At 36.8% G+C, this 27776-nt stretch overlaps 2 protein-coding genes across 4 annotated transcripts; one reads left to right on the top strand and one right to left on the bottom strand.

The window, feature by feature from the left end:
• Positions 1–272: 272 nt before the first annotated feature.
• On the top strand, positions 273–21756 carry slc45a1 (solute carrier family 45 member 1). 2 transcript variants are annotated; one of them, XM_073826096.1, is made up of 10 exons: positions 274–573; positions 3281–3714; positions 3800–3892; positions 6856–7080; positions 9710–10590; positions 14868–15021; positions 15218–15394; positions 15481–15686; positions 17146–17371; positions 21363–21756. In XM_073826096.1, the coding sequence occupies exons 2-10, from the start codon at positions 3291–3293 to the stop codon at positions 21389–21391; spliced, it is 2415 nt and encodes an 804-aa protein (XP_073682197.1). In that variant the 5' UTR covers positions 274–573; positions 3281–3290; the 3' UTR covers positions 21392–21756. The 2 variants fall into 2 exon arrangements, with proteins under 2 accessions (XP_073682196.1, XP_073682197.1); XM_073826095.1 differs by lacking the exon at positions 21363–21756 and having other exon boundaries at positions 273–573; positions 17146–20940.
• A 2350-nt stretch (positions 21757–24106) lies between these two features.
• LOC141293974 (uncharacterized) lies at positions 24107–26979 on the bottom strand. 2 transcript variants are annotated; one of them, XM_073826045.1, is made up of 5 exons: positions 26822–26979; positions 25604–25696; positions 25220–25286; positions 25061–25140; positions 24107–24980 (listed from the first exon to the last, which is right to left on the bottom strand). In XM_073826045.1, exons 1-5 carry the CDS (start codon positions 26870–26872, stop codon positions 24909–24911), a joined length of 363 nt encoding a protein of 120 aa, XP_073682146.1. In that variant the 5' UTR covers positions 26873–26979; the 3' UTR covers positions 24107–24908. The 2 variants fall into 2 exon arrangements, with proteins under 2 accessions (XP_073682146.1, XP_073682147.1); XM_073826046.1 differs by having other exon boundaries at positions 25061–25137.
• Between the last annotated feature and the right edge of the window lie 797 nt (positions 26980–27776).

Genomic DNA, 27776 nt, shown 5'->3' with positions numbered 1-27776 from the left:
GTTTGCAAAATAATAAAACAAAACGTTGCCTTAATGTTGTTTTTACTAGTTTCAGGTTGTTTAAAGAATAATTAACAGTAACATTCCCACAAAGTTTGCAAAATAATACAATAAGCGTTCATTTAATATTGTTTTTAACCTTTATATAAACTGCACGTTTTAAAAGGGTGTTATCATAACTAATTTAATTGAAACCTTCTTAGCACATATTTGTGGCGTCTCTGTTTTAAGTACGCCAAATGTGAAAATGATAATTAATCAATGCAGAATGACATCTTGAAGGTCCACATGACTTTTAAAGTGTTTTAGGCAGGTGTCGGTTTTCAGTTGATGCTGATGCTGCAGATTGGCGAGGGAGGGGGCGATGCCGTGACGTCACGGGGGACAGCCGATGGACGGGAGGAGGAGAGATGCGAGAACAGGGGAAGACCGGAGGAACACGATAAAAGCTGAGAAATGACTGCGCCAGAAAGCACGAAAAAACACGAAACGTTAAACAGCAGCGTCAACATGATGCGTCCTTCAGTCAGCCGTTTGCAAACGAGTAATGCATGAAGAGCATCCCGGATAAAGGTAACATTTCTGCTTCCATCCGCACGCCTCTGACAAAGAACAAACGAGTGGAGTCGACTGTATAATCTTTACCTTAAAAGCGAATGATTAGGGTGATTGTTACACCGCTCAAGTGCAGCCGGCGTGGTCGAACTGAAAATAAACACGTCTCGCTCTTCACGCAAGCTTCCTCCTTTTCATCCATAATTAAACATTTGAATAAGTCAACGATTATCTGCGCTTCCTACTCTTGCATGATAAAGAAAACCTGCTGCAGTTATGCGTTTTGCTTCCTCAGCTATGAGGAGACCACATGTGCAATGCGCATCTTGACAGTGGAGCTGCGCATTGGTTGCAGTACATCGTGTGCACGAGGGAAGAAGTGTCATATCACTGACCTCCTTGAAGCAATGGCGCTTCAGCACGATGCTTTATTGCTAATTTGAGGCATAAAACCGGTATTGTGTTGTTTTTCGCAACGGGTTTAAGTAATTCTGTTGTTTTGCTCTTCTATCTCAATGTCACCATGACCTACGGTCTTAAAAATAAAGCTTCTTTATTAGCATTGATTGTTTCACGAGGAACCTTTAACATCTATGGAATCTTTTCAGGTTGCTTATTGTGGAAATAAGTTCTTTAGGTTCAAATGTTCTTCACAGCTATTAGGGAATGTTCTTAGAACTTTGGTAACGTTCTGGCAAGGTCCTCTCAGACGTTCTTCCTTCGTAGTGTTCTCAAAATGTTACATTATTTATACAGTGGTGGCCAAAATTATTAGAACACTAGCTGAAATGGTTTTAAGTCTGTTATTTTTTCTTTTGCTGTAGTGTGTCAGTACAGTAGAAAATATCAGTTTACATTTTAAACATTCATTTTGCCATTAATTGTAATAATCCAGTGGGATTTTTGTTTGCACAAGGAGTCTGACAACAGCCAGTGCTCCACACAGATTTGATCTCATCTTCATCCAGTTTGTCTAGAATCACATGAAGAAACAGAACAAACTGAGACAGACTAAATCCAGGAAAACTGGGGCAATGTCTCCAAGATGCTTTAAGAAACCTATCTGCAAAGCTACAGTACTGTTAAAAGTTTTATGCACTTGTGTAAAAATGCTGTAAAATGAGGATTCTGTCAAAAATAATGTCATGAACAGATTTTCTTCATCAATTAACTTCTATTAACTAAATTGAATCAACATTTGGTGTGACCGACCTTTGCATAAGCAGCTTTTGCCCTATAGGTGCAATTGCACATAGTTTTTAGGTAGGTTTCTTGAAGCATCTTGGAGACGTTGCCACAGTTCTTCTGGATTTAGTCTGTCTCAATTTCTGTGTCTTCATATCATTCCAGACAGACTGGATGAAGATGAGATCAGATCTCTGTGTGGAGCACTGGCTGTTGTCAGACTCTTTCTGCAAACAAAAATCTCACTGGATTATTACAATTAATGGCTAAATGACTGTTTGGAAATGTAAACTGATATTTCCCACTGATACTCTACAGCAAAAGATAGAAATAACTGATTTAAAACCATTTTAGCTGGTGAAAATACTAGTGTTCTAATAATTTTGGCCACCACTGTTTTTTTTTTCCCCCAAAATGATTTTTTTTTTAAATGTTACGACTTGTTTTGGAACTTTCAGAAAACATTCAAAAGTAACATTCTCATAATGTTTGCAAATTGATACAACTGTAAAGTTCCCTTAACGTTCATTTAACCAAGAAAAACATTTTTTTTCTTTGCATTGCTGTCTGTGGAAAGATATCTCAGATTCTAATGAATTCTAATGAATTTATAAAAATGACCCATTCAAAAGTTTACATACCCTTATTTGTCCTGAACAGTTAAACTGCCTGCTGTTCTTCAGAAAAATCCTTTAGGTCCCACAAATTCTTTGGTTTTTCAGCATTTTTGTGCATTTTAACCCTTTCCAACAATGACTGTATGATTTTGAGATCCATCTGAGGACAACTGAGGGACTCATATGCAACTATTACAGAAGGTTCAAACACTCACTGATGCTTCAGAAGGAAACACAATGCATTAAGAGCCGAGGGGTGAAAACATTTTGAATTTGAAAATCAGGGTAAATATAACTTATTATATGTCTTCTGGGAAACATATAAGTATCTTCTGTAGCTTCTGAAGGGCAGTACTAAATGATAAAAAATTTGACATTTAGGCAAAATAAGAAAAATGTACACATCTTCATTCCGTTAAGCCGTTTACACCCCTGGTTCTTAATGCATTGTGTTTCCTTCTGAAGCATCAGTGAGCATTTGAAGCTTCTGTAATAGTTGCATATGAGTCCCTCAGTTGTTCTCAGTGTGGAAAATTTGATTTTTTCTGAAGAACAACTGGCATTTTAATTCCTGGGGAATCATGAACAAATATCAGCAAAAAACACACAAAAACAAAGTTGTGGATCATTCAGGAAACAACACAGTATTAAGAATCAATTGTATGTAAACTTTTGAACGGGGTAATTTTTATAAACTCAGCTATTATTTTCTCTTGTGGACTATATGTAAACATCTTTTATGTAAAATATCTTATTCATATCAGTACCAAATAAAAAAAATAGAATGCATTTTGTATGATCTCTCTTATTTTAGTAAAATAATTAACATTTAGCAGATTCTGCAAGGGGTATGTAAACTTTTGACTTCAACTGTATTTTTGACACTGTGCTGGGCCATAATAGATTGCTTTTTTCCATTTAAGTGTGAGCAGAATGTCATCTCCTGGAATGGGCACCCCGAGCGACCCCCTCTTATCCAGTCCTATAGGGGGGAAGTTCGGGACTGCCCAGGAAGGCACCTGGAGACCCACTCTGTCCAAAACATCCAGTTTCCCAACGTCAACCACACGGCACCTCAGTCACAGAGCCAACAACTTCCAGAGGCACCCGAAGCGACGGAAACTGATCAGGCCATCTCCGCCGCCGCCACCCAACACGCCGTGTCCCCTGGAACAGCTCGACCTGAGCGAACTTCCTCCGAGACGCACTTTCCCCGAGCTTCTCTTCAATGGCTGCATTTTGTTTGGGATCGAGTTCAGCTACGCAATGGAAACGGCGTATGTCACGCCTGTGCTACTTCAGATGGGGCTGCCCGACCAGTTCTACAGTCTAGTGTGGTTCATCAGTCCAATTTTAGGTTAGTAGATCTTAAAGGGTACATTCAAACAGTTCCAAACCAGTGTGAGTTAATTTTTGTTGTCTGTCTTCTTTTATGATTTTAGGATTCCTACTGCAACCAATTCTTGGGGCGTGGAGTGACCGATGTACGTCTCGTTTTGGCCGCAGGAGACCTTTCATTTTTGCCCTGGCGATAGGTAAGCAGTAGTGAATTTAGTTATTGCAAACTTAATTTCTCTCTCTCTTTGTCGTGACACTGAAACCACAGCATCTGGTTTTAAAGGGGTCAAATGCTGCGGTTTCTTGTTTTCCTTTGTCTTTGGAGTGTTACAAGCTGTTTGTGCATAGATAAGATCTGTAAAGTTGCAAAGCTTAAAGTCTCAAAACCAAAGAGATATTTATTATAAAAGTTAAGACTCAGCAAAACCCCCTTAAAACGGCTCGTTCAAACACACCCCTACTTATCCACGTCATGGGGTGAGTAGATTAATATAAGACTGCCCATATGTATAGACCTTTTTCCTGAGTAAACGATGAGCGCCGCCATTACGAATTCTAACGTCAGATTGAATGCTTTTCTGTTCCGGTTTCCATAGGAACCCATTCAAATAGCGTCCATGTGTTTTTAATGTAGCTACCTTCCGCTGCTTCGTGTCATCTACACACTCATTAAAGTGAGGCACTGACAAATGACGGTCATTGCGACATTGCCAAGTGATGGCGCTATGGAGCCATGTGCTTTTTAAAAACACTTTAATAGGTTTAACATTAGTTTATTAGCTCGGAATATACCCTAATTTGACTAGAAACAATGCAGACCGGAAATGCAAAGCATTCTTTCAGTTAAGAGTCGGACTTACTTCCGTGTTCAGGAAAAAGGTCTATATGGAAAGAAAGAAGGCGTAACTTTTACTGGCTGTAGTATTGTTGCAGCCGCCATGTTGTGGAGATGCAGTGTGTTTCATTGCGAAAGCGAAAGTACTTTGTTTGGCCTTCCAAATGAGGACACAACTAGAAATCAGTGTTTAAGTTATATTTACAACACTTTTTGAGTGTATTCGAGTGGGTAATGCGCATTTCACGGAGGACTGTTTCCTGAACCTGGGAGAGCAGCTTACAATTCCAGCTGTACACAAAGGGTTAAGGCTATAAAGTGGGGCAATTCCAATGATGCAAGGACAGTCTGCACTTCTGATTGACGGCCTGTAAGTACGTTTTCATATTTAAAGTATTCAGTACTGACTATTCAGAGTTTTGAGCAGTGTAGAGTAGAGATGCACCGATCGATCGGCATCCGATCGCAATCGACCGATAGGGGCGCTATCGGTTTTGATCGGAGTTCTCAAAATAGATCAGAGCAGGCCGATCAGATGACGTTTACAACAACAAACAGCCGCCAGAGCACGCATTCCCACTTCTCAGACTAGGGTCTCCTAATGGGCCGGGCGCGGCTGTCTCTACAACGCATTAACACTGAAGATGACGTCGCCGGTGAGGGGATTTCCTCCCCTCTGGTCTATGCATCCCTGCCTCTGCTGAATTATTTTTATCCACGGTGGGGATAAAACGTCCCGCGAAGCCGCTCCTACGTCCCGATCTAAATCAAATTATTTGCAATACGCGCTTTAAAGTCGTCTAAATCAAATGATTCGCCATACGCGCTTTGAAGTTGAACGTACTGAATCAAATGATTCGCGATCCGATTGGAGCGCTTCAAAACAGTGAATCTTTTTGCGACGCAGTGGTTTACTGATTCTGAGTTTCCAAAAAGCTCCGTTGATACTTTGCTCACCTTCTCTATAAAATGTATTCGTTGTTTGAAATTAAACCATTACTATTAATACAATGTTTTTATTAAATTGTGATCACATAATACAGCTTCTGTCATATTCATGACCTGACACTCATTATCTGGTTCTTGCCTAAAAAGACGGGTATAATGCACGTTGTTAACAGATAACAGTAACAGTTTGGTCAACCTCTCCCTATGGAGAGAGAAAAAAAAGTTTCTAAAAGCATCCCCCCTTCTGTTTTTTTTTTCACAAATTGCACCCTGTATATGTATATGTATGTGTATATGCATATGTATGGCATATTTATTTTATTTTTCCACAAAAAGCTTGTTGCTAAACTCTAAATTGTGATTTTAAGAAAGAGCCTCCTGAGAGTTAAATGTTTATTATGGTGCACATGTGTGTTTTGCACAATCATTTTTTTATTTTAAGATTTAACTCTTTTATTAGATTTAACTTTTTCCACAGAAAAACTAAGGTTCATAGTTTACAAATTGTGTCAGCTCTAAAAGAGTGAAATGTTGTGTTGTACATAATTACTGCCAAAAGACAGTTTAAGATAGTAAGCAACACTTACTCTATGTAAGCTGAGTCCAAGTTGTCTGAGAGTCTTGAGAGTGTTCAATATTGAAATTTGCCTCAGCCTGCAATAAAACTGGTCAATTCATGATACTTTCTCATTTCCTACTTTTTATACTAATAATACAATGTCAATGTTTGTACATGAGACAACAATATTGAAGAATTTATGGATTTGACGCTGTGATCGGTAATATCGGGATCGGCAGATACTGCTTTTGGTGATCGGTGATCGGTGATCGGCCCCCAAAATCCAGATCGGTGCATCTCTAGTGTAGAGTAGTGCTTGTTTCTTATCGTATGATCACAAATGCAGACATGGTGTTATGTTTACAAGGCGCAACGCAACGTGTAAAAACACAGTATGAGTCATAATCAGTCATTATGTCCCGACTGGATGCAACAAGTGCCTCGTTTATAATGGGTTTTATTGTTTCTGTCTCGTCGCGCCGCGTTGAGAAACATTATGGTAAGGGGCGTAACATTTCCGTCACACGCTTGAGGTATTCGGCCAATCACAATGCACCGGACAACTGGCCAATCAGAGAACACCTCGGTTTCCATCAAAGATGAGTTTTGTAAAAATCGAAGCATTTCAGAAAGGCAGGGCAGAGAGCAGCAACAATAATGAACAGTATGTGGAAAAAAATACGTTATGTCAAACTGCATAAACACATTGCATTGCAACAAATACACAAAATAATGCTCTTTTTAGCAACATCATATGACCCCTTTGAGACTAAGAAGAGAAAAGGGTCTAAAATGTTGCTCTTTTGGTGTGTTTGTAGGGGCTCTGCTGGGTCTGACACTGGTGCTGAATGGACGGGATATTGGATCGGCTGTGGCGGACACCACCCTCGATCACAAGTGGGGCATCGTGCTGACGGTGTGCGGTGTGGTTCTGATGGACTTCAGTGCAGACTCAGCTGACAACCCCAGTCATGCGTACATGATGGATGTGTGTAGCCCAGAGGACCAAGACAGAGGCCTAAATATACACGCTCTTCTAGCAGGTTCAAGAAATATTTTGAGATTAATTATGTCTAATTATTTCTTTAAATTTTTTTTTTTTACATTTTTAACCTAACTGTGTAAGCCGTTGTTTTCTTGAGGACATTATTTTTCTCATAAATTTCAAAATCCAATATATGCCTAATCACAACAGTGTTGTTTTAGTAATATTTATATACCACTATAATATTTATTCATATTTCATATTTTGAATTAGCTTTTTTTTTTTTAGATTTTTCAGTAGTACATGACCTGTAACCTTTGAGTTTTTGTTTACTACTTATTTTGGCTAATTTAACTATGTTTAATTTACTCCCAGATCAACTTAACACATTTAACCATATTTGTGACCCTGGACCACAAAACCAGTCTTAAGTCGCTGGGATATATTTGTAGCAATAGCCAAAAATACATAGCATGGGTCAAAATGATTGATTTTTCTTTTATGCCAAAAATCATTAGGAAATTAAGTAAAGATCATGTTCCATGAAGATTTTTGTAAAATTCCTACTGTAAACATACCAAAATGTAATTTTTGATTAGTAATATGCATTGTTAAGAACTTAATTTGGACAACTTTAAAGGTGATTTTCTCAGTATTTGGATTTTTTGCACCCTCAGATTCCAGATTTTCAAATAGTTGTATCTCGGCCAAATATTGTCCTATCCTAACAAACCATATATCAATAGAAAGCTTGTTTACTGAGCTTCCATATGATATATACATCCCAGTTTTGTAAAATTTAACCTTATGACTGGTTTTGTGGTCCAGGGTCACATTTAATTAATCTCTAGTTATTATTTTTAATTATTCTAGTATCATTTTAAAGTCCTTTTGTTTTGTGCTTTTTTTTTTTTTTTATAAATGCTTTAGTTTTAGTTTTAATTTTACTAATTTTTGTACTTCAAGCTAAATAATTTAGTATCCAAGACACCATTTCTAATTTTAGTTTTTGTTTATTAATTTTTATATGCTTTCAGTTACCTATAAAAGTATACTCCCAGATCCATTTAACACATTTTATTGCATTTAAAACAATTCCATGAAAAGGAGTGTTATTTTAGTATTATTTATATATTATTATAGTAGTTGTAATTGTACTTTTACAGTAGTTTTGTTTTGTGGTTTTATCATTTTTATTACTTTAGATTTAATTCATTTTTGTCAGCTTTAATCATTTTAGTACTTACATATTTATTTCAGTTTAAATTTAATTTTTCAGTTTCAGTAAATATTTCAATAAAGCATGTTTTTCAAATATTCTAATATTATCTTTTATCTATTATTATTATTATTATTATTATTATTATTATTATTATTATTATTATTATTATTATTATTATTATTATTATTATTATTATTTTTAACTAACAAAGGAAAATTTTAGTACTTCAACTTAATTTAATTAGTTTCCATTTCTATTTTTTTTAGTATTATTTATATATTATTATAGTAGTTATTTATTTATACATTTAGAAATAGCTGGTATTTTTATAATTTTCATTTTCATTTTAATTTTAGTTTCAGTATTTTTGTGGGTTTTATCATTTTTATTACTTTTAGTTAAAAAAAAATATATTTTATTAAAATTTTCAGCTTTAATCATTTTAGTACTTACATATTTATTTTAGTTTCAATAATTTTTTTTGTTTCAGTAAATATTTTAATAAAGCATGTTTTTCAAATATTCTAATATTATCTTATCTATTATTATTATTATTATTATTATTATTATTATTATTATTATTATTATTATTATTTTAACTAACAAAGGAAAATTTTAGTACTTCAACTTGATTTAATTAGTTTCCAAGACAGCATTTCTATTTTTTTCCTAATTTGACTATGCTTTCAGTTACCTATAAAACTATAGCACTCTCCAATCCATTTAACACATTTTAACATATTTAAATCAATTCCATAAAAAGGAGTGTTATTTTAGTATTATTTCTATATTGTTATAGTAGTCATATATTTATATGTTATGAAATAGCTAGAATTTTTATATTTTTTTAGTTTTTAATTTTAGTTTCAGTAGTTTTTATTACTTTAAGGTTTAAATTGTTTGTTTTTTTTACTTAGATTTAATTCATGTTTTCAGTTTCAATATTATTTTTGTTTCAGTAAATATTTCAATAAAGCATGTTTTTCAAATATTTTAATATTATCTTTTATCTATAATTATTAATAATTTTTTAACTACCGAAGGAAAATTTTAGTACTTCAGTATTTTTTTCTAATTTGACTATGCTTTCAGTTACCTATAAAAGTATAGTACTCCCAGATCCATTTAACACTTTTTATCATATTTAAATCAATTCCATGAATTGTTATTGTTATTTTAGTATTATTTATATATTGTTATAGTAGTTATATATTTATATGTAAAATTTTTATATTTTCAGTTTTGATTTTAATTTTAGTTTCAGTAGTTTTGTTTCGTTTTTTTTTAATTAATTTTTAACATTTTTGCTTACATTTTTTTAAGTACATTTTTTAATATAATATTTATATTTATTTATTTAAGCTTTTTATTAATTACCAAAAACATGCCACCATTTTTTTTTATAGTTTTATTTAACATTAACAGCACTAAATCACTTTACTGTTGCATCTTTGATTTAACCCAGGTCTTGGCGGTGGCTTCGGCTACATTGTGGGTGGCATTAACTGGGACAAAACTGAGTTCGGAAGGTCAATGGGTGGCCAGCTCCGGGTCATATACCTGTTCACCAGCATAACCCTCGCCGCCGCCACGGCCATGACCCTCACCAGTATCCCAGAGCGACCTCTACCCCAATCCCAGCCTCAAACCAGAAGCACCCGAAACCTCAAAAGCCCCAATCTTCCTCTTCCACCCTCCCCACCTCCTCCTCCCGGAGCCGCAGCAGACCAGGACGATGAGGATGATGAAGAAGCCCTGTATAACAGCCAGTTTTCCAATTGCCGCTACCAGGATCCAGTGGGTCGCTCGAGTAGCGCCAACGCACGTCTCTACGCAGGCCTCACCAGCCCTATTTCCCCCCTGAGTCCTCTGACGCCCAAATACGGCAGCTTCATCAGTCGGGATAACTCGCTCACAGGCATTAATGAGTTTGCTTCCTCCTTAGGCACCTCCTATATAGACAGAGTGTTGATTGAATGCTACACCGGACAGCAGACTCCATTAGAACCTGAGGCAGTGGCTCCCTCTTTTCCCCCGGGGGACATGCCCCCTCTTCCTCAAAGCGAAACGCCTGCTGCAAATGAAGTTGCACAGCAAAACAAACTCTCGCAGCCTAATGGAGAGTTGTTGGCGATTGAGGAGTTGCAAGCTAATGAGCAAAAGCAAGCCAATGAACCTGCTGACCAGCCTAATGAGTGCCAACAGGCTGCGTCGGGGTCACAGCAAGGCAGTGCCTCAGGGATACTGAAGCGCCCCCAGAGTCTGGCCTTAATGGAGGACCCGCTAATTGCTCCAAGCGGTGGTTTGGACAACGGTCGTAGACGCACTGTCACCTTCAGTCAACAGGTCAGTTAGTTTATGTACATAAATACATTCTAATTTGAATTGCCTGTACTAGCTAGTATCTAAACAAAGTATTATTTGCATACTCAAAGTCACTAGGGACATGTCCCTACCAATATCCAACGACTACTAAATTGTCCCCAGCAATGTTTTTGATCAAACCATTAAATATATGTGTATGTAACCATTGTTGTTGTAATTTCGGCTACATCTGAAATGAGTCACACCATTGGTATTACCTGAGAATGATAAGAAATATGTTAGAAAACTGTGGTTTCAAGACGCATGTTTAATACATGGGCAGAGTAAGAACATATAAGGTAGTCAAAGTGTTTTAAACATACGTGCGCAATTCATTTACTGATATCATATACTGATAAATTGAACATTCAATTCAATGGTATGAGATGACTGGATGTTTTCAACTTATTTTCTAATTAATTGTCAACAACTGAAATTTAGAGGTCAAACTATTTAAAATTTACACAAATTAAGCTACAAATTCGATCATAATGCACAATGTTTCCATCTAACATTTTATTTCTAGTTAGCAGTTAACCAGTTACCTCACCTTTTGTGTGGCTTTGGATGTCATTGAAATGGAAATACGGATGTTTTTTTTAATCATCATGCTTGTTTCGTTTATTTTAAATAATGTCATAAACTAGCAAGCTAAGCCAGTAGTATCAGTACTGACGGTTTTGTGTAAACATGACGCGAACAGCGGATGAACAGACAGACTGATTCAGTTGAGTGAGTCATTTACGCTGGAACTGCTCTGATTGATTCAAATTCTTTGACTTCGATTATTCGGTTCAAGCAATTGACTAGTAAAAAACAGACCAAACGAGTTTGGATTTTAACATCGCTTATAATTATTTTGAAAAGCATGTATAGTGGTGAGTCAGTTTGCGTCGCGTTTGCGTTTGTTCACGAATCACGAATCATTTGATTTAAGTACTTGGGAACTTGGGAGAGGGTTCGTGAATCTTTTGTTTCAAATCTGAACTTTGGAGCGGGTTCGCAAATCATTTCGCTATTTAAATGATTCGCAATTCATTATTCTGTTTGGGACTGGAGCGTGAATCCTGAATCATTTGATTTAGATTGGAACTGGGATAAGCGAGTTTGTAAATATTTTGTTTCAGGTTGGAATCTTGGAGCGGGTTCGCAAATCATTCCGCAATTTGAATGATTAGCGAATCGCAAATCTTTTGATTTAGATCGGAACTGGGATAAGCAGGTTCATGAATCTTTTGTTTCCGATTGCAATCTTGGAGCGGGTTCGTAAATCATTTTTAGATCGGAACTTTGGAGCAGATTTGAATGATTCGCGAATCATTATTCAGTTCGAGCGGAACTTTGGAGCTGGTTCGCAAATCTTTTGGTGATTTAAATGATTCGCGAATCATTACTCAGTTCGGGACTGGAGCGCGAATTGTGAATCATTTGATTTAGATTGGAGTGGGTTCGTGAATCTTTTGTTTCAGTTTGGAATAGGGCTGGGCCGATAAACGATATCATATCGAATCGCGATAAAATTTATGTTAATAACGATGATAGGCTCTACACATTTTTTGCTCGATATGGATTCATCTAAGAGCCAATCACACAGTAGAAATATGCGACAACAGCCAATCAGCGTACAGCGTGCGTGTGCACGTCAAAGTACAAAGTTCATTTCCTACCGCACTTTGCGAAGCAAACTTAACACCAGGACGACAAAAGAGAGAGAGAGAGAGAGAGAGAGAGAGAGAGAGAGAGAGAGAGAGAGAGAGAGAGAGAGAGAGGAAGCAGCGACGAAAGTGAAACTAACTTCGAGTTATTATCCAAAGATGTTGAAATTGTCGACAAAAAAGGTAGCACGAATTCCGTTGTATATGTGGTTTGGCTACCTGAAAAGTGACTCAGAGCTCAGCTGAGAGTTTGGCGCGATTGTTAAAACTGAAACCGAAAGCAAAAAAACGCACGCGCATTCAAAAGCAATTTTAATCCCCCCAATGCACGCAAATGAGGCTACATGACATATCTAGGCTGTTATTAGTATGTAGGCTATAATAGGTTGTGTATGTCTATAGTATCATGCTTGAAATATTCGGTCTCTATTTGCACTTTGAATATTTAGAGAGTAGCCTACTTAGATTATGGCTGAATTGTCTGCACTTAATACAATTAAGAAAGAACCGTGTCGTAATTTTTTGTTATTTATACTGTAGATTGTTTCAAAATGCAGTGGTTGCCTCTAATTTAAATAGCTCAACCTATAATAGAGAAAATAAACAATTGTGTTAATAATAATAATAAATAAATAAATAAATAATTGTGTTACAAATGATGTTTTTACAATAATTTTATGTTTACATTTTGTACATTTACTCTCATTTACCATACTCTGTCACAACTTTTATTTTTAATTTATTTTAGTAAGTTGTTTTAATTTTTAAGGCCAAATCTGTAATCTGTTTTTTGTTAATAAACTATACTTTAAATGTAATTTAATTAACCCTTTCATTTTTGTGGCATTAGTTATTGTTGGGATACTATTTTAAAGCTGGCAACTTCAACAGCTTATATCGAAATATATATCGTTATCGCTCAATATGGGGAAAAAATTATCGAGATTACATTTTTGCCATATCGCCCAGCCCTAGTTTGGAACTGAGCGGGTTCGTGAGTCATTTTGCAAATCATTATTCAGTTCGGGACTGGAGCGCGAATCATAGATCGGATCTTGGGAGCGGGCTCATGAATCTTTTGTTTCAGATCGGAACTGAGCGGGTTCCTGAGTCATTTTGCAAATCATTATTCAGTTCGGGACTGGAGCGCGAATCATAGATCGGATCTTGGGAGCGGGCTCATGAATCTTTTGTTTCAGATCGGAACTGAGCGGGTTCGCGAGTCATTTTGCAAATCATTATTCAGTTCGGGACTGGAGCGCGAATCATAGATCAGATCTTGGGAGCGGGCTCATGAATCTTTTGTTTCAGGGATAGACTGTAAAAAATATGGACATAGTGTCCGTGACGTCACCCATAGGTTTCCAAATAGCGATTTTGAAGCTCATAGTGGGTAGGATTCGGCCGTCGCCATCCTGGGATTGTGTCATCGCACATCACTCCCGGATAATCGAAAATGGGCAAAGAGGCGGGATGTGGGTGGAGCTGGTTGCTGAAACCACGCCCGCCTAGCGCGACAGTGGTGATAGCAGCGGGAATCCACCTGTCACTCAAGTGGTCACGCCCTTAATTATGTAGAACTTTACGGCTTAATATAACTTAAACGGATGAGTTATAAAAAATTCACCCCCCTCACAGTTGACATGAAGGGCAAATTGGCTATATAGACCAAAACCACTTTTTGCACCAGGCTGTAAACATTTTTTCTGTTGTAAAGTTAGGCATTTTAACATGGGGCGTCTATGGGATTGACTCCCTTTTGCAGCCAGTCTTTATCGGCCAGTCGATGAATTGCAGTTTAAGTGACTTCCATGAGGGTTTCAACAGAGAGAGCGGGAGGTTGCCGCTTGGTTACAAATCGGAACTTTGGAGTAGGTTCGCGAATCATTTAGTTCGTGACTGGAGAGCGAATTGCGAATCATTTGATTTAGATCGGAACTTGGGGGCGGGTTGTTAATCTTTTGTTTCAGATCGGAACTTTGGAGTGGGTTAGCGAATCATTTCACGGATTGAATGATTCGCGAATCATTATTCAGTTCGGGACTGGAGCGTGAATCGCCAAATATTTAATTTAGATCGAAACTTTGGAGCGGATTCGTGAATCTTTTTTTTTTTTCAGATCAGAACTTCGGTGCGGATTTCTTTGTTTTTATTAAACAGTACAAAACTTAAAACCATTAAGGCAGTACAGTTATTAAAACAAAACAAAGAAAAAGAAAGAAAGAAATACACAAAACAAATAGGCTAAAGAGATACAGTTTTGACTGTTTTAGGATTACCAGAATTTCTGATATCCATGTAGCTACTTGTCTACATTAACTCTCTGAGTATGTGAAATTTAGATATCTTTTCCTATATTCTCTTGCTAGTAATCAACCAATCCAAAGAAAACATCTTTAAAAGAGAAAGAAAAGTCACTTACAAAATGAGATTAAGAATTTGCCCAAAAATATCTCTGTGTGGGTATATTGCCAAACAAGTGAATGACATCTTCCTCAGAAGAGTGACAAAACAGAAACTTACTTTAGTGTCTGACTTATATTATAAGCTTTTTGTATGTATTTTTGCCATTTGACTTTAGCATGCTTTTGCTCTTTTCCCAAGGTGGCAAATATATTGCTGAATGGCATGCGTTATGACAGTGACCTCAGTGGCAACCATGTAGGAGCAGACTCTCAAATGTCAATAAAGCTGCTCTGTACCGCCATCTACAGAATGCCTCCATGTTTACGAAGCCTGTGCACCAACCATTTCCTGGGTAATAAAGGTTTTGAATTTCATTAGGCATGAACAAAATGTCCGATGCTCATATTTTTAGTATGAGTTTTAACACATAGGCTGATAACAAAGTTAGAGACCTACAACTGATAACATTTCTTAACTGCAAAAGAAAAAATGTGCAATGTTTTCAATGCAAATCTTTCATCTTCCATCCTAAATGTTGCCTGAGACAGGTTGGTTATCATTTGAGGGGATGCTGCTCTTCTACACTGACTTCATGGGGGAGGTTGTGTTTGGTGGCGACCCAAAGGCCCACCACGATTCAGAGGAGTACAAGCGCTACAATTCAGGCGTCAGCATGGGCTGCTGGGGGATGTGCATCTATGCATTTAGTGCTGCTTTTTATTCAGGTTAGTAAAGGCATGACAGTACAATTTGAGCATGCACAAAGATTATCGTGTATTAACCTTTTTTCTTTTGTCTTTTTCTCTTGCAGCCATTCTTGAGAAGCTGGAGGAGAGGTTCTCACTGCGTTCTCTGTATTTTTTTGCCTATCTGGCCTTTGGTTTGGGCACAGGGCTGGCCACTCTCTCCACCAACCTGTACGTGGTGCTGTCTCTCTGCGTCACCTACGGCGTTCTCTTCTCTTCTCTCTGTACGCTGCCTTACTCTCTGCTCTGTGAATACTACCAGAGCCCACAGGTGAGAGCATATGCAGAACAGAAACACTAAATAATGATCATGTTTATGGGAATGCACTTATAATGGAAGTCGATGGGGCACAGAATCAGTATAAACATTAAAATATTTTAAGGTATATCATCAAGATCAAACATTATGTGTATGAACCCAGCTAAACATTTTGAGAACAGTGGCTAATGTTCTGGCCAGGTTAATTGTTAATGGAATGTTTTAACATTTTTTGATTGTAACAATTTGTTTGAAAAGTAACATTCAAATTGATAAAATGGAATGTTTCCTTTTTCCTTTTGAATGTTCAGAGAACATTTGTAGCAATAGCCAAAAATACATGTATGGGTCAAAATGATTGATTTTCCTTTTATGCCAAAAATCATTAGGATATTAAGTAAAGATCATGTTCCATGAAGATATTTAGTAAATATCCTACTGTAAATATATCAAAACTTAATTTTTGATTAGTAATATGCATTGCTAAGAGCTTCATTTGGACAACTTTAAGGGTAATTTTCCCAGTATTTTGATTTCTCAGATTCCAGATTTTCAAATAGTATATATATATATATATATATATTAAATCAGAGGTGAAATAAAATAACAAATTTAAATATTAGATACAATTTTTTAACTTAAATGAAATGTAAAAATGTTGCCTTAGTAACTAACTGAAATAAATTAAACTTAAAGTAAATAAAATAAAATAAAACAAATTTAAGTTTTTAAAACTAATAAAAAAATGATAAAAACAATTATTACGAATTGTGTAGATTATATAATTTTTTTTACAACTATAGTGAACATAGTAATTTTACATAATACACAGAAATAGTGATATAATTGGGGAAATAGGTATATAACTTAAATATTTGCAATATTATTGTTGGCATCACATAAAACAAAGATTTTACACAACTTTTCTAGCTCAAACAGCACATGAAATAATTAGATGTTATTATTAATAAAAATATAAGTATAATTAATAAAATATAAACCCTCTGCAAATGTTGAGTTAAATAAATAAAAATAAGCTAAATAGAAATATTACAAAATAATAATAATAAAAAATAATTACAAATTAAAAACTTAAACTAAAATCATTCAGTGTGTGACTTAATTGATCTCAATTAGGATGACTATAAGTTTCTATTTTTAAGACATGTCCTGGCCAGGATTTCTAAATTGCCTAAAATATATGGGTTTCGGCTTTGTTTTTCTATTTATAGTCTCTCAAACATTACATGTTTGAATATTTGCATTGCTTTGAGTGTTCGCTGTAGATCTCACCTTCTCGCATGCAACGATTGGTCGATTACGTACAACGCCTGCACGCTATTGGTCCAAACAACTTTTCAGTCATTACCTTCAGCAATAGCCAAAACCTAGACATTGTGGCAATTTAGAAATGCTGAAGACGTATGTTCACCCTATCTCAATCCCGAATGTCCACGTGTTGTTCTTGCAGTTCTGCGGCTCATCAGAGGACGGGACCAGGCGCGGTATGGGGGTGGACATCTCCCTGCTCAGCTGCCAGTACTTCCTGGCACAGATCCTGGTTTCCGTGGCGATGGGCCCTCTGACATCGCTGGTGGGTGGGGCCCAGGGCGTGATGTACTTTTCGAGTCTGATGTCATTTGTGGGGTGCCTGTACTCCTCACTGTGTGTGGTGTACCATCTGCCACCACCCGAGGGTGAGCCTCCCCAGAGTGAGACGCAGCCACTGCTGCTGCACATTTAGACCTGATCTCTTACACACCGGGTCCAAAATTAACACTCCAGAAGCAGCGGACAGCTGTTTGCTAACTTGCTTGAATGGCAAGACAAATTAAATCACAATGTTAGAACGATAAAGCTCTTTGATATCAGGGAATCAAAGCAAGGAAATTCATACAGTTCGATAAATAAAAGATCAGTGATCGCCGTGCATCTTCAAACAACTTTTTCTCTAGTGGAAAACTTCATTGGATCTTTACAGGAAATGTTTATATTTATTTATTTATTTCTTAATTTACTTAATTTACTTTGAAGAGCAGAATCATGTTTTTGTAATGGATTTTGTATGACACAAATATACAAAGGATAAACAGTTAAATATTTCATTTTAAAAAGTACAAAAATATACATACATTGGGGCCCATAAACATGAGACCAGATTGAGATCAGTTTTTTTTCGTGTAAAACAAGAAAACAAATATTTCTTAATGTAAAAAATCAATTTAGCACATGAAGGACAACACATTATATATATACATATAGTTAGTAAACTTTTTTTATTTTTACGTGAATTTATTTATTTGTTTACTTTTTTATCTTTTGTATTTTTTTATTTAGAGATATACACTACCAGTTGAAGTTTTTGAACAGTCAGTTTTTGAAGTTTTGCTCACCAAACCTGCATTTATTTGATTTAAAGTACAGCAAAAGTAGTACAATTCTGAAATATTTTTACTATTCAAAACAACTTTTTTTCTATTTGAATATATTTTAAAATGTAATTTATTCCTGTGGTGCAAAGCTGAATTTTCAGCATCATTACGCCAGTCTTGAGTGTTACATGATCCTTTAGAAATCATTCTAATATGCTGAGAAACATTTTTGTATTATTATTATCAATATTTAAAGCAGTTGAGTAATTTTTTTTTTCTTTGATGAACAGAAAGATCCAAAGATCAGCATTTATCTGAAATAAAAAGCTTTTGTAACATTATACACTATAACATTCAACAAGCTATATAATTGTTTTTTTTATAATTATAATTTAATTTACATAATTTTTAATTTTAATTTGGGAAAGAAATTAATTAATAAGAAATTAATATTTTTATTTAGCAAGGATGCTTTAAATGGATAATAAAGACATTTATAATGTTAATGATAAATGCTGTTTTTCTGAACTTTTTATTAAGCAAAGAAACCTGAAAAAACTCTACTCTGCAGTTTTCACCATAATAATAATAATAAATTTTTTTGAGCAGCAAATAAAAATATTAGAATGATTTCTGAACTGGAGTTATGATGCTAAAAATTTAGCTTCGAAATCACAGGAATAAATCACATTTTAAAATATATTCTAATGGAAAACAGTTATTTTAAATAGTAAAAATATTTAAAAAATTTACTGTTTTTGCCATACTTTGGATCAAATATAAAGAAACCCGTTTCCGCCACTGAATAAAAAAAGAAAGGTTATTGTGACTTATTTCACAGTTCTTGACTTTTTTCTTAAAACTGCATAATACAAACTTGCGATTCTGACTTTTTTTTTCGAATTGTGAGATATAAACTCACAATTGCGAGTTAATTCTGTGAAAAACTCGCAATTCTGAGAAAAAGTCAGAATCGCAAAATACAAACTCGCAATTACGAGAAAAAAGTTAGAATTGTAATTGCAGTTTATATCTCACAGTTCTGAGAAAAAAGTCAGACTTGTGAGTTTATATGATGCAATTCTGAGAAAAAATTGTGAGATACAAGTTTGCAATTCTGAGAAAAAAGTCAGAATTGTGAGATACAAACTTGCAATTTTGAGAGAAAAAAAGTCAGAATTGCATTTCTGACTTTATTTCTCACAATTTGAAGTTTATATCCTGCAAATCTGACTTTATAAATTGCAATTCTGCATTTATAACTCACAGTTCTGAGAATAAAAGTCAGAATTGCGAGTTTATATGATGAAATTCTGAGAAAAAAAAGGTCAGAATTGCGAGATTATATAATGAAATTCTGAGGAAAAAAAAGTCAGAATCGTGAGATACAAACTCGCAATTACGAGAAAAAAAGTCTGAATTGCATTTCTGACTTTATTTATCGGAACTGTAAGATTATATCCCGCAATTCTGACTTTATAAATCAAAATTGTGCTTTTATATCTCACAGTTCTGAGAATAAAAGTCAGAATTCACAGTTTATATGATGCAATTCTGAGAAAAAAAGTCAGACTTGTGAGTTTATATGACGCAATTCTGAGAAAAAATTGTGAGATACAAGTTTGCAATTGTGAGAAAAAAGTCAGAATTGTGAGATACAAACTTGCAATTTTGAGAGAAAAAAAGTCAGAACTGCATTTCTGACTTTATTTCTCACAATTTGAAGTTTATATCCCGCAAATCTGACTTTATAAATTGCAATTGTGCATTTATAACTCACAGTTCTGAGAATAAAAGTCAGAATTGCGAGTTTATATGATGAAATTCTGAGAAAAAAAAAAGTCAGAATCGTGAGATACAAACTCGCAATTGCGAGAAAAAAAGTCCGAATTGCATTTCTGACTTTATTTGTCGGAACTGTAAGATTATATCCCGCAATTCTGACTTTATAAATCAAAATTGTGCATTTATATCTCACAGTTCTGAGAATAAAAGTCAGAATTCACAGTTTATATGACGCAATTCTGAGAAAAAAGTCAGAATTGCAATTCTGACTTTATTTCTCGCAATTGTAAGTTTATATCCCACAATTCTGATTTTATAAATCGCAATTGTGCGTTTATATCTCACAGTTCTGAGAAAAAAGTCAGAATCGCGAGATGTAAACTTGAAATTACAAGAAAAAAAGTCAGAATTGTGAGATAAAAAGTCGGAATTCCCTTTTTTATTTTTTATTCAGTGGCAGAAACGGGCTTCCATACAAATGCAGACTTGGTGAACAGAAAAGACTTAAAAAAGCTTACTATTCATAAACTTTTGACTGGTTGTGTATACAGTGGAGATCAAAATTCAAATATGTAAATAATTTGTAATGTATGCAAAATAATAGTAACATCTGGACCCCACTGTATACGAAATTAAATTGCTCTCAAGTCGCCAGCTGTTGTCAGGCATGGTAAACAGTTCATTTTGGACCCCGTACACACACAACCAAACAGCTCAGACTCCTTGCGCTTGCTTCAAATACACCTTCCTCACTTTACGCCACACGTACGCAGCACTGGAGATGTGAGAGCGGGTAAAAGAGCTGCGATTTTGACTATGCATCTCACTCGGATTTCTAAACGTAAGCATGCTGCAACAGTGACTGCATGACGGCAAGCTTGTGTAGTGTGTGTGTGACAGAGAGAGAGAAAGTGCGTTTGTGTACATGTGATGCCTGACTACTTTCATCTGGCTTGTACATAATGTGAACTGTTTTTTATTTACTGTCGATTCCTCGTGAAGGAGGAAGCCAAAACTGTTTATAGCTCCTCGAGCTCTCTTTATGTGGTTTCTGTTCAGCTAATTGTTAAAGTTCATTGCTTTGAATAAAAGTAAACCCCTCTCACATATCCAAAGCAGATGTATCTTGTCAACATGTCCGTCAACTGTTCGAAGACCTGTCGGTTTGTTTGCATGTAAAGCCGCATTGATGCCTTCCTGTAGGCCTCTGTTTCGAACTGTACCGCAGTAAAACAGAGAACGTGTATGTGTCTATCGGTCCTTCGGTTTGCATATAGTATTTTTAAAAGTGATTAGGCTCATCATTTGAATAGTAGCTACACGCGAGTAGGAATATTCCTTTCGCATGTTTGCCATACTGTAACATGGCTTGACACTGGTGGACGCTCCAATGACATAGTAATAAGAAAAAACATAAATGACAAATTTATGGTTCCCCTACTGAGCCATGTCATGGAACGCACGCTCTCATGCCTGCTTCCCTGTGGTCTGGCGTGAACGTTGTAATGACAGTCGTTCTTGTCATTATCAGGCAGAGCGGACGTTGAGGCTGGGGTGTGAGTGATCGCAATACGGAAACAGGCCCTCGTGCGGAAGAACGAGCCGAATGTATTGTTCGGTGACCACAACAAATCTGGACGAGCGAGATGGACTCTCCACCAGAGCGCTCACTGTTGTGTGCCTGTATTGCTAAGCATCTGTTTTGTTTTTTGTTTGTTTCGCTTTGCAATACATGCAGCACAGAACTTTTAAACCATTCCAGCCAGGTAGCAGGCAGCGAATAAAGAACTGAATGAGACCTCATAATCACATTCTTTTCCTCAGTCGTGTGTAATCTACATGAGCATGTACAGATCTTCCATTAAGGAAAATGATGTAAATAAGTTGCATTGTACAGATAAATGCTCTCAGTATTAAACTATTGTCACAGGACGGAGGTTTTGTGCTGCAGGTGTCCTTCTGATTTAAATATCTACAAAATACCCGAAAAGGGGGGCAGCCGTGGCCTAATGGTTAGAGAGTCGGACTTGTAACCCAAAAGGTTGTGGGTTCGAGTCTCAGGTCCGGCAGGGATTGTCGGTGGGGAAGGTGAATAACCAGCACTCTCTCCACCCTCAATACCACGACTGAGGTGAGTCCCTTGAGCAAGGCACCGAACCCCCAACTGCTCCCCGGGCGCCGCAGCAATGGCTGCCCACTGCTCCGGGTGTGTGTTCACGGTGTGTGTGTGTGCACTTGGATGGGTTAAATGCAGAGCACAAATTCCTAGTATGGGTCACCATACTTGGCCTCACTTCAACTCCTTTCCTTTAAAATAAGACTGGTGCAGTTTAACCAGCAGGGGGCGCAGTAGGATCTCAAATGGAGTTCAGATTGAACCTATTACACGAATAGTTCACCCAGAACTGAAAATTCACCCTAGAGTACAGATTTGGAGAAATGTAGCATTTGCACAGCATCACTTGCTCACCAACGGATCCTCTTCAGTGAATGGGTGCCGTCAGAATGATAAAAACATTAACAAGTAATATACACCTTTGTAAGAATTAATCCATCATTAAGGTATTTGAACTTTAAAATAAATAGTTCATAATTCAAATAATGCCTGCTCCAAAGAAAAAGCTGATCTCCACTTGTTCTCTTAGACCAAATTCCACAGACATATTTGTTTACAGCTGTTTTTGCTTGTAAATGGTGCTTTTTCTCTGCATATTTCTCTCCTAATTCAGACAAGATGTCTTTTTTCCATTGGAGCAAGCAATATTAAGAATAGAACTCTTGTATTGGTTTGAAGTTAGACATCTTGATGGGTTTCTCATAATCATGTAGCTTTTGCTTTAAAAAATGATGTGGATTATGTTATCAGCTGTTTGGACTCTCATTCTGACGGCACCCATTCGCTCACACAGGATCCATTGGTGAGCGAGTGATGTAATGCTACATTTCTACATATAGAGTTGAGCTCAAAATGTTAACTGTTTGACCAAAATGAGAGGGATCATTCAAAATGCATGTTATTGTTTGTTTAATACTGACCTGAATAAGATATTTCACATTAAAGATGTTTACATATAGACAGCAAAAGAAAATAATAGCTGAATTTTTATAAATAAAAGAACCCGTTCAAAAGTTTACATCCCCTTGATTTTTAATACTGTGTTATTACCTGAATGATCCACAGGCGCAGCTTTTTGTTTAGTGATAGCTGTTCATGAGTCCCTTGTTTGTCCTGAACAGTTAAACTACCTGCTGTTCTTTAGAAAAATCTTTTAGATCTCACAAATTTTGGGGGTTTTCCAGCATTTTGTGTGCATTTGAACCCTTTCCAACAATGACTGTATGATTTTGAGATCCATCTTTTCACATTAAGGACAACTAAGGGACTCGTATACAACTATTACAGAAGGTTTGAACGCTCACTGATGTTCCATAAGGAAAAAAGATGCATTAAGAGCTGGGGTGTGAAAACTTTTGAACAAAAGATATGTACATTTTTCTTATTTTGCCTAAATATATATTTTTAATGTAGTACTGCCCTTCAGAGGCTACAGAAGACAAATTAAATTAAATATACTCTGATCTTTGAATTCAAAAAGTTTTCACCCCCAGCTCTCAATGCATATTTTTTTCCTTCTGGAGCATTAGTGAGCATTTGAACCTTCTGTAATAGTTGCATGAGTCTCTCAGTTGTCCTCAGTGTGAAAAGATGGATCTCAAAACCATACAGTTATTGTTGGAAAGGGTTCAAATACACAAAAATGTTGGAAAACCAAAGAATTTGATGGACCTGGAAGATTTTTCTGAAAAACAGCTAGCAGTTTAACTGTTCAGGACAAACAAGGGATTCATGAACTAAACAAAAACACAGCTGTGGATCATTCAGGCAACAACACGGTATTAAGAATCAAGCATATGTAAAATTTTGAACGGCGTCATTTTTATAAATTCAAATTTATGTGAAATATGTCATAAACACGCATTTTGTATGATCCCTGTTATTTTGGTAAAATAATTAACATTTTGCAGATTCTAAAAGGGGGATATAAACTTTTGATCTGATGGCCCGGGTGTAAGTAAAACTTAAGCAAATTTCACTTTTGGGAAAGCTATTCCTTTAACACTTGTGCAACAAGCTATTTTTTCCATAAATTTGAGTACCACTTAAGGTCAGTCCTCTTTCACATACTTGGTGCATGTCCAATCTTGTTTCAAACGGCATAAAAGTTTTTCCAACCCCCAAAGCAGCGTTAAAAAAAAAGACCCAAGAGGCACTGGTTTTAAAAAGACAAGACTGTTTTTTTTATTTATAATCCTGAACCAAACTATACAAAGCAGTGGTCAAAAAGCAACCAAAACACAATAATAAAAAAAAGGTTTCGCTTGAAGGACTGAAAGAACACCAGTACCAGCATACAGTTCTGTTATAGATTGTTTTTTTCCTTTTCATTCTGCACTTCCCATATAAAACACAATGATAAAACAAAAACCCCAAAACTGTACATAAGGATAGAAAGATACAATCCTTTTAAATGCATATGGAACAAAAGACCTTCAAGATTTAAAAAGGGGTTAATTAACATGTTAAGAGGGCGGGCGATGTGTTGACTAAGGAACCCCTCTCTCATTCATAGGAGCCATCTGTTATGTTAACTGATCTGCCAAAGCGAGGGATTAACTTCTAGCAGCACAACCAGGTTAAACATTGTCTATTAGCCCCTGCTTAAAACTCATCTTTGGTCTTTAGTGGATGGGAAAAATGTCACCCATGAAAAAAATGACAGAACCTTAGGCTTTCAGTTGCTTGCGTGTACATCCGCTGGTCAAATAACAGAGTAGAATGTGTGCTTGTTAAACGTGAACGTTGTTCCCTTTAAGACAGGGTTCTAATGTTGGTCCTACACCAATAAATAAGCTCTTACAAAAAGGGACAGGGTCATGATGTTATAGGCCTCAGTGCAATAAAAAAAGATCTTGTAGCGGCAAAAAAAAAGAAGGTCTGTGAGATATACAGGAAAGCACAAACTCTACTAGGTCAAACTGACCATACAGACAGAGCTACCGAAGGGCGGCGAGAACTTTAGGCTTTGACTTCGGCCTCTGTGGAGTCGCCGTTCTCCTCTGTCTTCTGTTTCTTTGTTTCGACTGCCTCCTGAAAGCGGACAAGCCAAGATTAGACGTGGACGGTGCTGATTAAACATGTTGTGAAACACATCTGAAACTAAAACCCACCTCCTCTTCCGCCGGACGTTTCACGGGTTGCCCGTCTGCCTCTTTCTCAGCGCCGTTCTCCTCCTCCTCTGCTTCTCCTGCTGTTAAAAACCGAACGTGCTAGTCAATAACCAGTTTCCGCACTAGTAAATTATGTAATGATGACAGAGTCAAACTTACCCTCCTCATCATCCCCACCCTCTTCGTCCTCACGAGCTTCCTCTTCCTCATGTGAAGCACCATTAGTCTAAAAAAAGAAAAAAAGAGTGAAACTGAAGCATGTGTGAAACTGATACTAGAAGATTTGGGGATTTACAAGCAGTGTTAGTGATTAAGTATCATTATGATAATTCGCAAAGTCTATGGGAAGGTCAGTTATGTAAAAGCCATGTGCTGAGAAACCACGTGCACAGTCTTGTAAGATGCATCTGTGTCAGTCAGCTCGAACCCTAAACAAAGAGCAGCGCGAGGAAAGAGGGGGAGGGGGCCCTCTAACACCTGCGTGGCGAGCGGGTACTCGGGGACAAAAGCCACAAGGCCTGCTGGGAAATACTCAACGCTTACTGTTCCATTTCCATTGGCAGGTGCGTCTTCGCTGCCGTTTTCCTTCGCAGCCTCCGCTGCCTCCTCAACCACCTCCTTCTTCTCTTTCAAGTCCTGAAATAAAGCACAAGTTTACGGTTAATAAATAAACCCGCTTCGACTGCATAAACAATGCAGCGTGTGATTATTTCATAGGTAGTAAAGGGGAAAGTTTGTTTCCGTGAGTTTCTTCCCCACCCACGCACACAGATGAGCCACAGACCACACACACCAGCTGGCGGAGTGCCTCTTTAAATACATTAAATGGCAAACCAACAGCAGGGTCATGAAACCAACTCAGGTTCTAGCTTTAAAAACACTTACAGGAACTTGCACAATTTTTCTATATAAAAAAATAAAAAAAAAAAGTTTAGTCTTAATGCGTCGCCTTCTAATCGTTATTCGGAACTCAGCTTGAACTAATATAAAAATGAGAAAAGGTTGTGTTTGTTTAATCAAAACTGCTGTTTAAATGTGTTTCTCTGAAATCTGCACCACAATAGATCTATTATACAGACGATCAATTCACGTTCGCCTTTGTGAATTAAATCTATTGTTCCGACACACATGTCGAGGTCACTTAAGGTTATTTCGCGCAGTCTTGCCCATTGCCCCCCATTTTATTCCCCGGTAGGGGCCGTGCACGCGCATGCGCGCACACGCGCCGAGCTGGAAACAAAAGGAGCCAGAGCGCGCGCCTAGACAACGTGCTCGAGAGACTGGGGGCGGGAGGCGCGAACGATTTACAGCACGCGGCGGCGATATTCCCGCCTATTCCAGCGGCAGAGATCAAGAGCCTTGACTTTACACTCACACACACACACACACACACACACACACACAAAATATTCAAAGAAAGGAAAAAAAAAATCTGGCAGATGGCTCACCAGTTCACTCCCTCCTGAAACCCTCTACCTAACGTTAATGAGATATGATTACGTATGGGAACACATGTCGAATCGAGTCCTCACAGACTTATTTTTGAATGAAATGCGCGTAATGGTCAATTTAACCGTTGATTTAACGTTAAACAGGACTCGGCGCGAACTGTGGACAACGAAAAAAAGATTCTGCTGTTCGACAGAACAGCGTTTTAACGTTTTCTCGCCGATAAAGCTTAACACGAATTACTCGCCTTTTAAATTTTAATTACCAGGTAAGTTAAATTTCATCAAATACATCTTTTTTTATCGAACTTACCTTTGCGGTGACCTCAGGGGTGGTGGTTGTGTCAACAGCGGTATCAGCCATGGTGGTTTCTAGAGATGTTTCAAAGAAAAATGTCCGAGAAATGATGGGATGAGGTAGGACACGGTCGGACGTGAGGAGGAAGAGTGAATCAAAACTGCCTGAACCTGAGAACTGAAAGGCGCGTCGAGAACAGCGGCAACCTCACTGATGTGTGATTGGACAGGAGCATGGTAACGTAAATCCGTTCTTCGATTTGATTGGAGAGGTCACTGTCAATTGTGTCGTGAAGTCCCGCCCCTTCGCCCGCCCCACTTGTAGTGCGTCTGTCTTGTTTTATTGGTGGAATATTTAATTTTCCCTTTTACCCGGTCTTTTAAAATAGTGTTATGTGTGTCGAAAAGGTCAGGATGAATTTAAGCTATTATGGTGACTTAAATATATTTGAAGAGAATGCAAATTGATGTTTTAGATAGTGAATTGGAAAAGTTTATACCAGTTTAAGAATCTGCAAAATGTTAATTATTGTAGCAAAATAAGAGGGAGCATACAAAATTCATGTTATTTTTTATTTGGTACTGACCTGAATAAGATATTTCACATGAAAGACATTTAAATATAGCCCACAAGAGAAAATAATAGTTGAATTTATAAAAATGACCCTGTTCAAAAGTTTACATACACTTGATTCTTACTGCGTTGTTACCTGTATGATCCACAGCTGTGTTGTTTTTTTTTTTTTTTTTGTTAAGTGATAGTTGTTCATGAGTTCCTTGTTTGTCCTGAACAGTTAAACTGCCTGCTGTTCTTCAGAACAATCATTCAGGTCCCACAAATTTAGTTTTTTTCAGTATTTTTGTGAATTTGAACCCTATCCAATAATGACTGTATGATTTTGAGATCCATCTTTTCACGCTGAGGACAACTGAGGAACTCATATGTAACTATTACAGAAGATTCAAACGCT

Source organism: Garra rufa, chromosome 20 (assembly GCF_049309525.1).
Source record: "Garra rufa chromosome 20, GarRuf1.0, whole genome shotgun sequence".
Lineage (NCBI taxonomy): Eukaryota > Metazoa > Chordata > Actinopteri > Cypriniformes > Cyprinidae > Garra > Garra rufa.
This window is presented reverse-complemented; position numbering and strand designations above follow the sequence as displayed.

Bases quoted from the DNA above. Each gene is read 5' to 3' on its own strand.
- slc45a1 (XM_073826095.1), top strand. From the start codon at position 3,291: ATGTCATCTCCTGGAATGGGCACCCCGAGCGACCCCCTCTTATCCAGT. The intron at 15,022-15,217 runs GTAATAAAGGTT...TGCCTGAGACAG, and splicing joins GTGCACCAACCATTTCCTGG to GTTGGTTATCATTTGAGGGG. The intron at 15,687-17,145 runs GTGAGAGCATAT...TTGTTCTTGCAG, and splicing joins AATACTACCAGAGCCCACAG to TTCTGCGGCTCATCAGAGGA.
- LOC141293974 (XM_073826045.1), bottom strand. From the start codon at position 26,872: ATGGCTGATACCGCTGTTGACACAACCACCACCCCTGAGGTCACCGCA. The intron at 25,697-26,821 runs GTAAGTTCGATA...GCTTTATTTCAG, and splicing joins CCCCTGAGGTCACCGCAAAG to GACTTGAAAGAGAAGAAGGA. The intron at 25,141-25,219 runs GTAAGTTTGACT...GGTTTTTAACAG, and splicing joins GGGTGGGGATGATGAGGAGG to CAGGAGAAGCAGAGGAGGAG.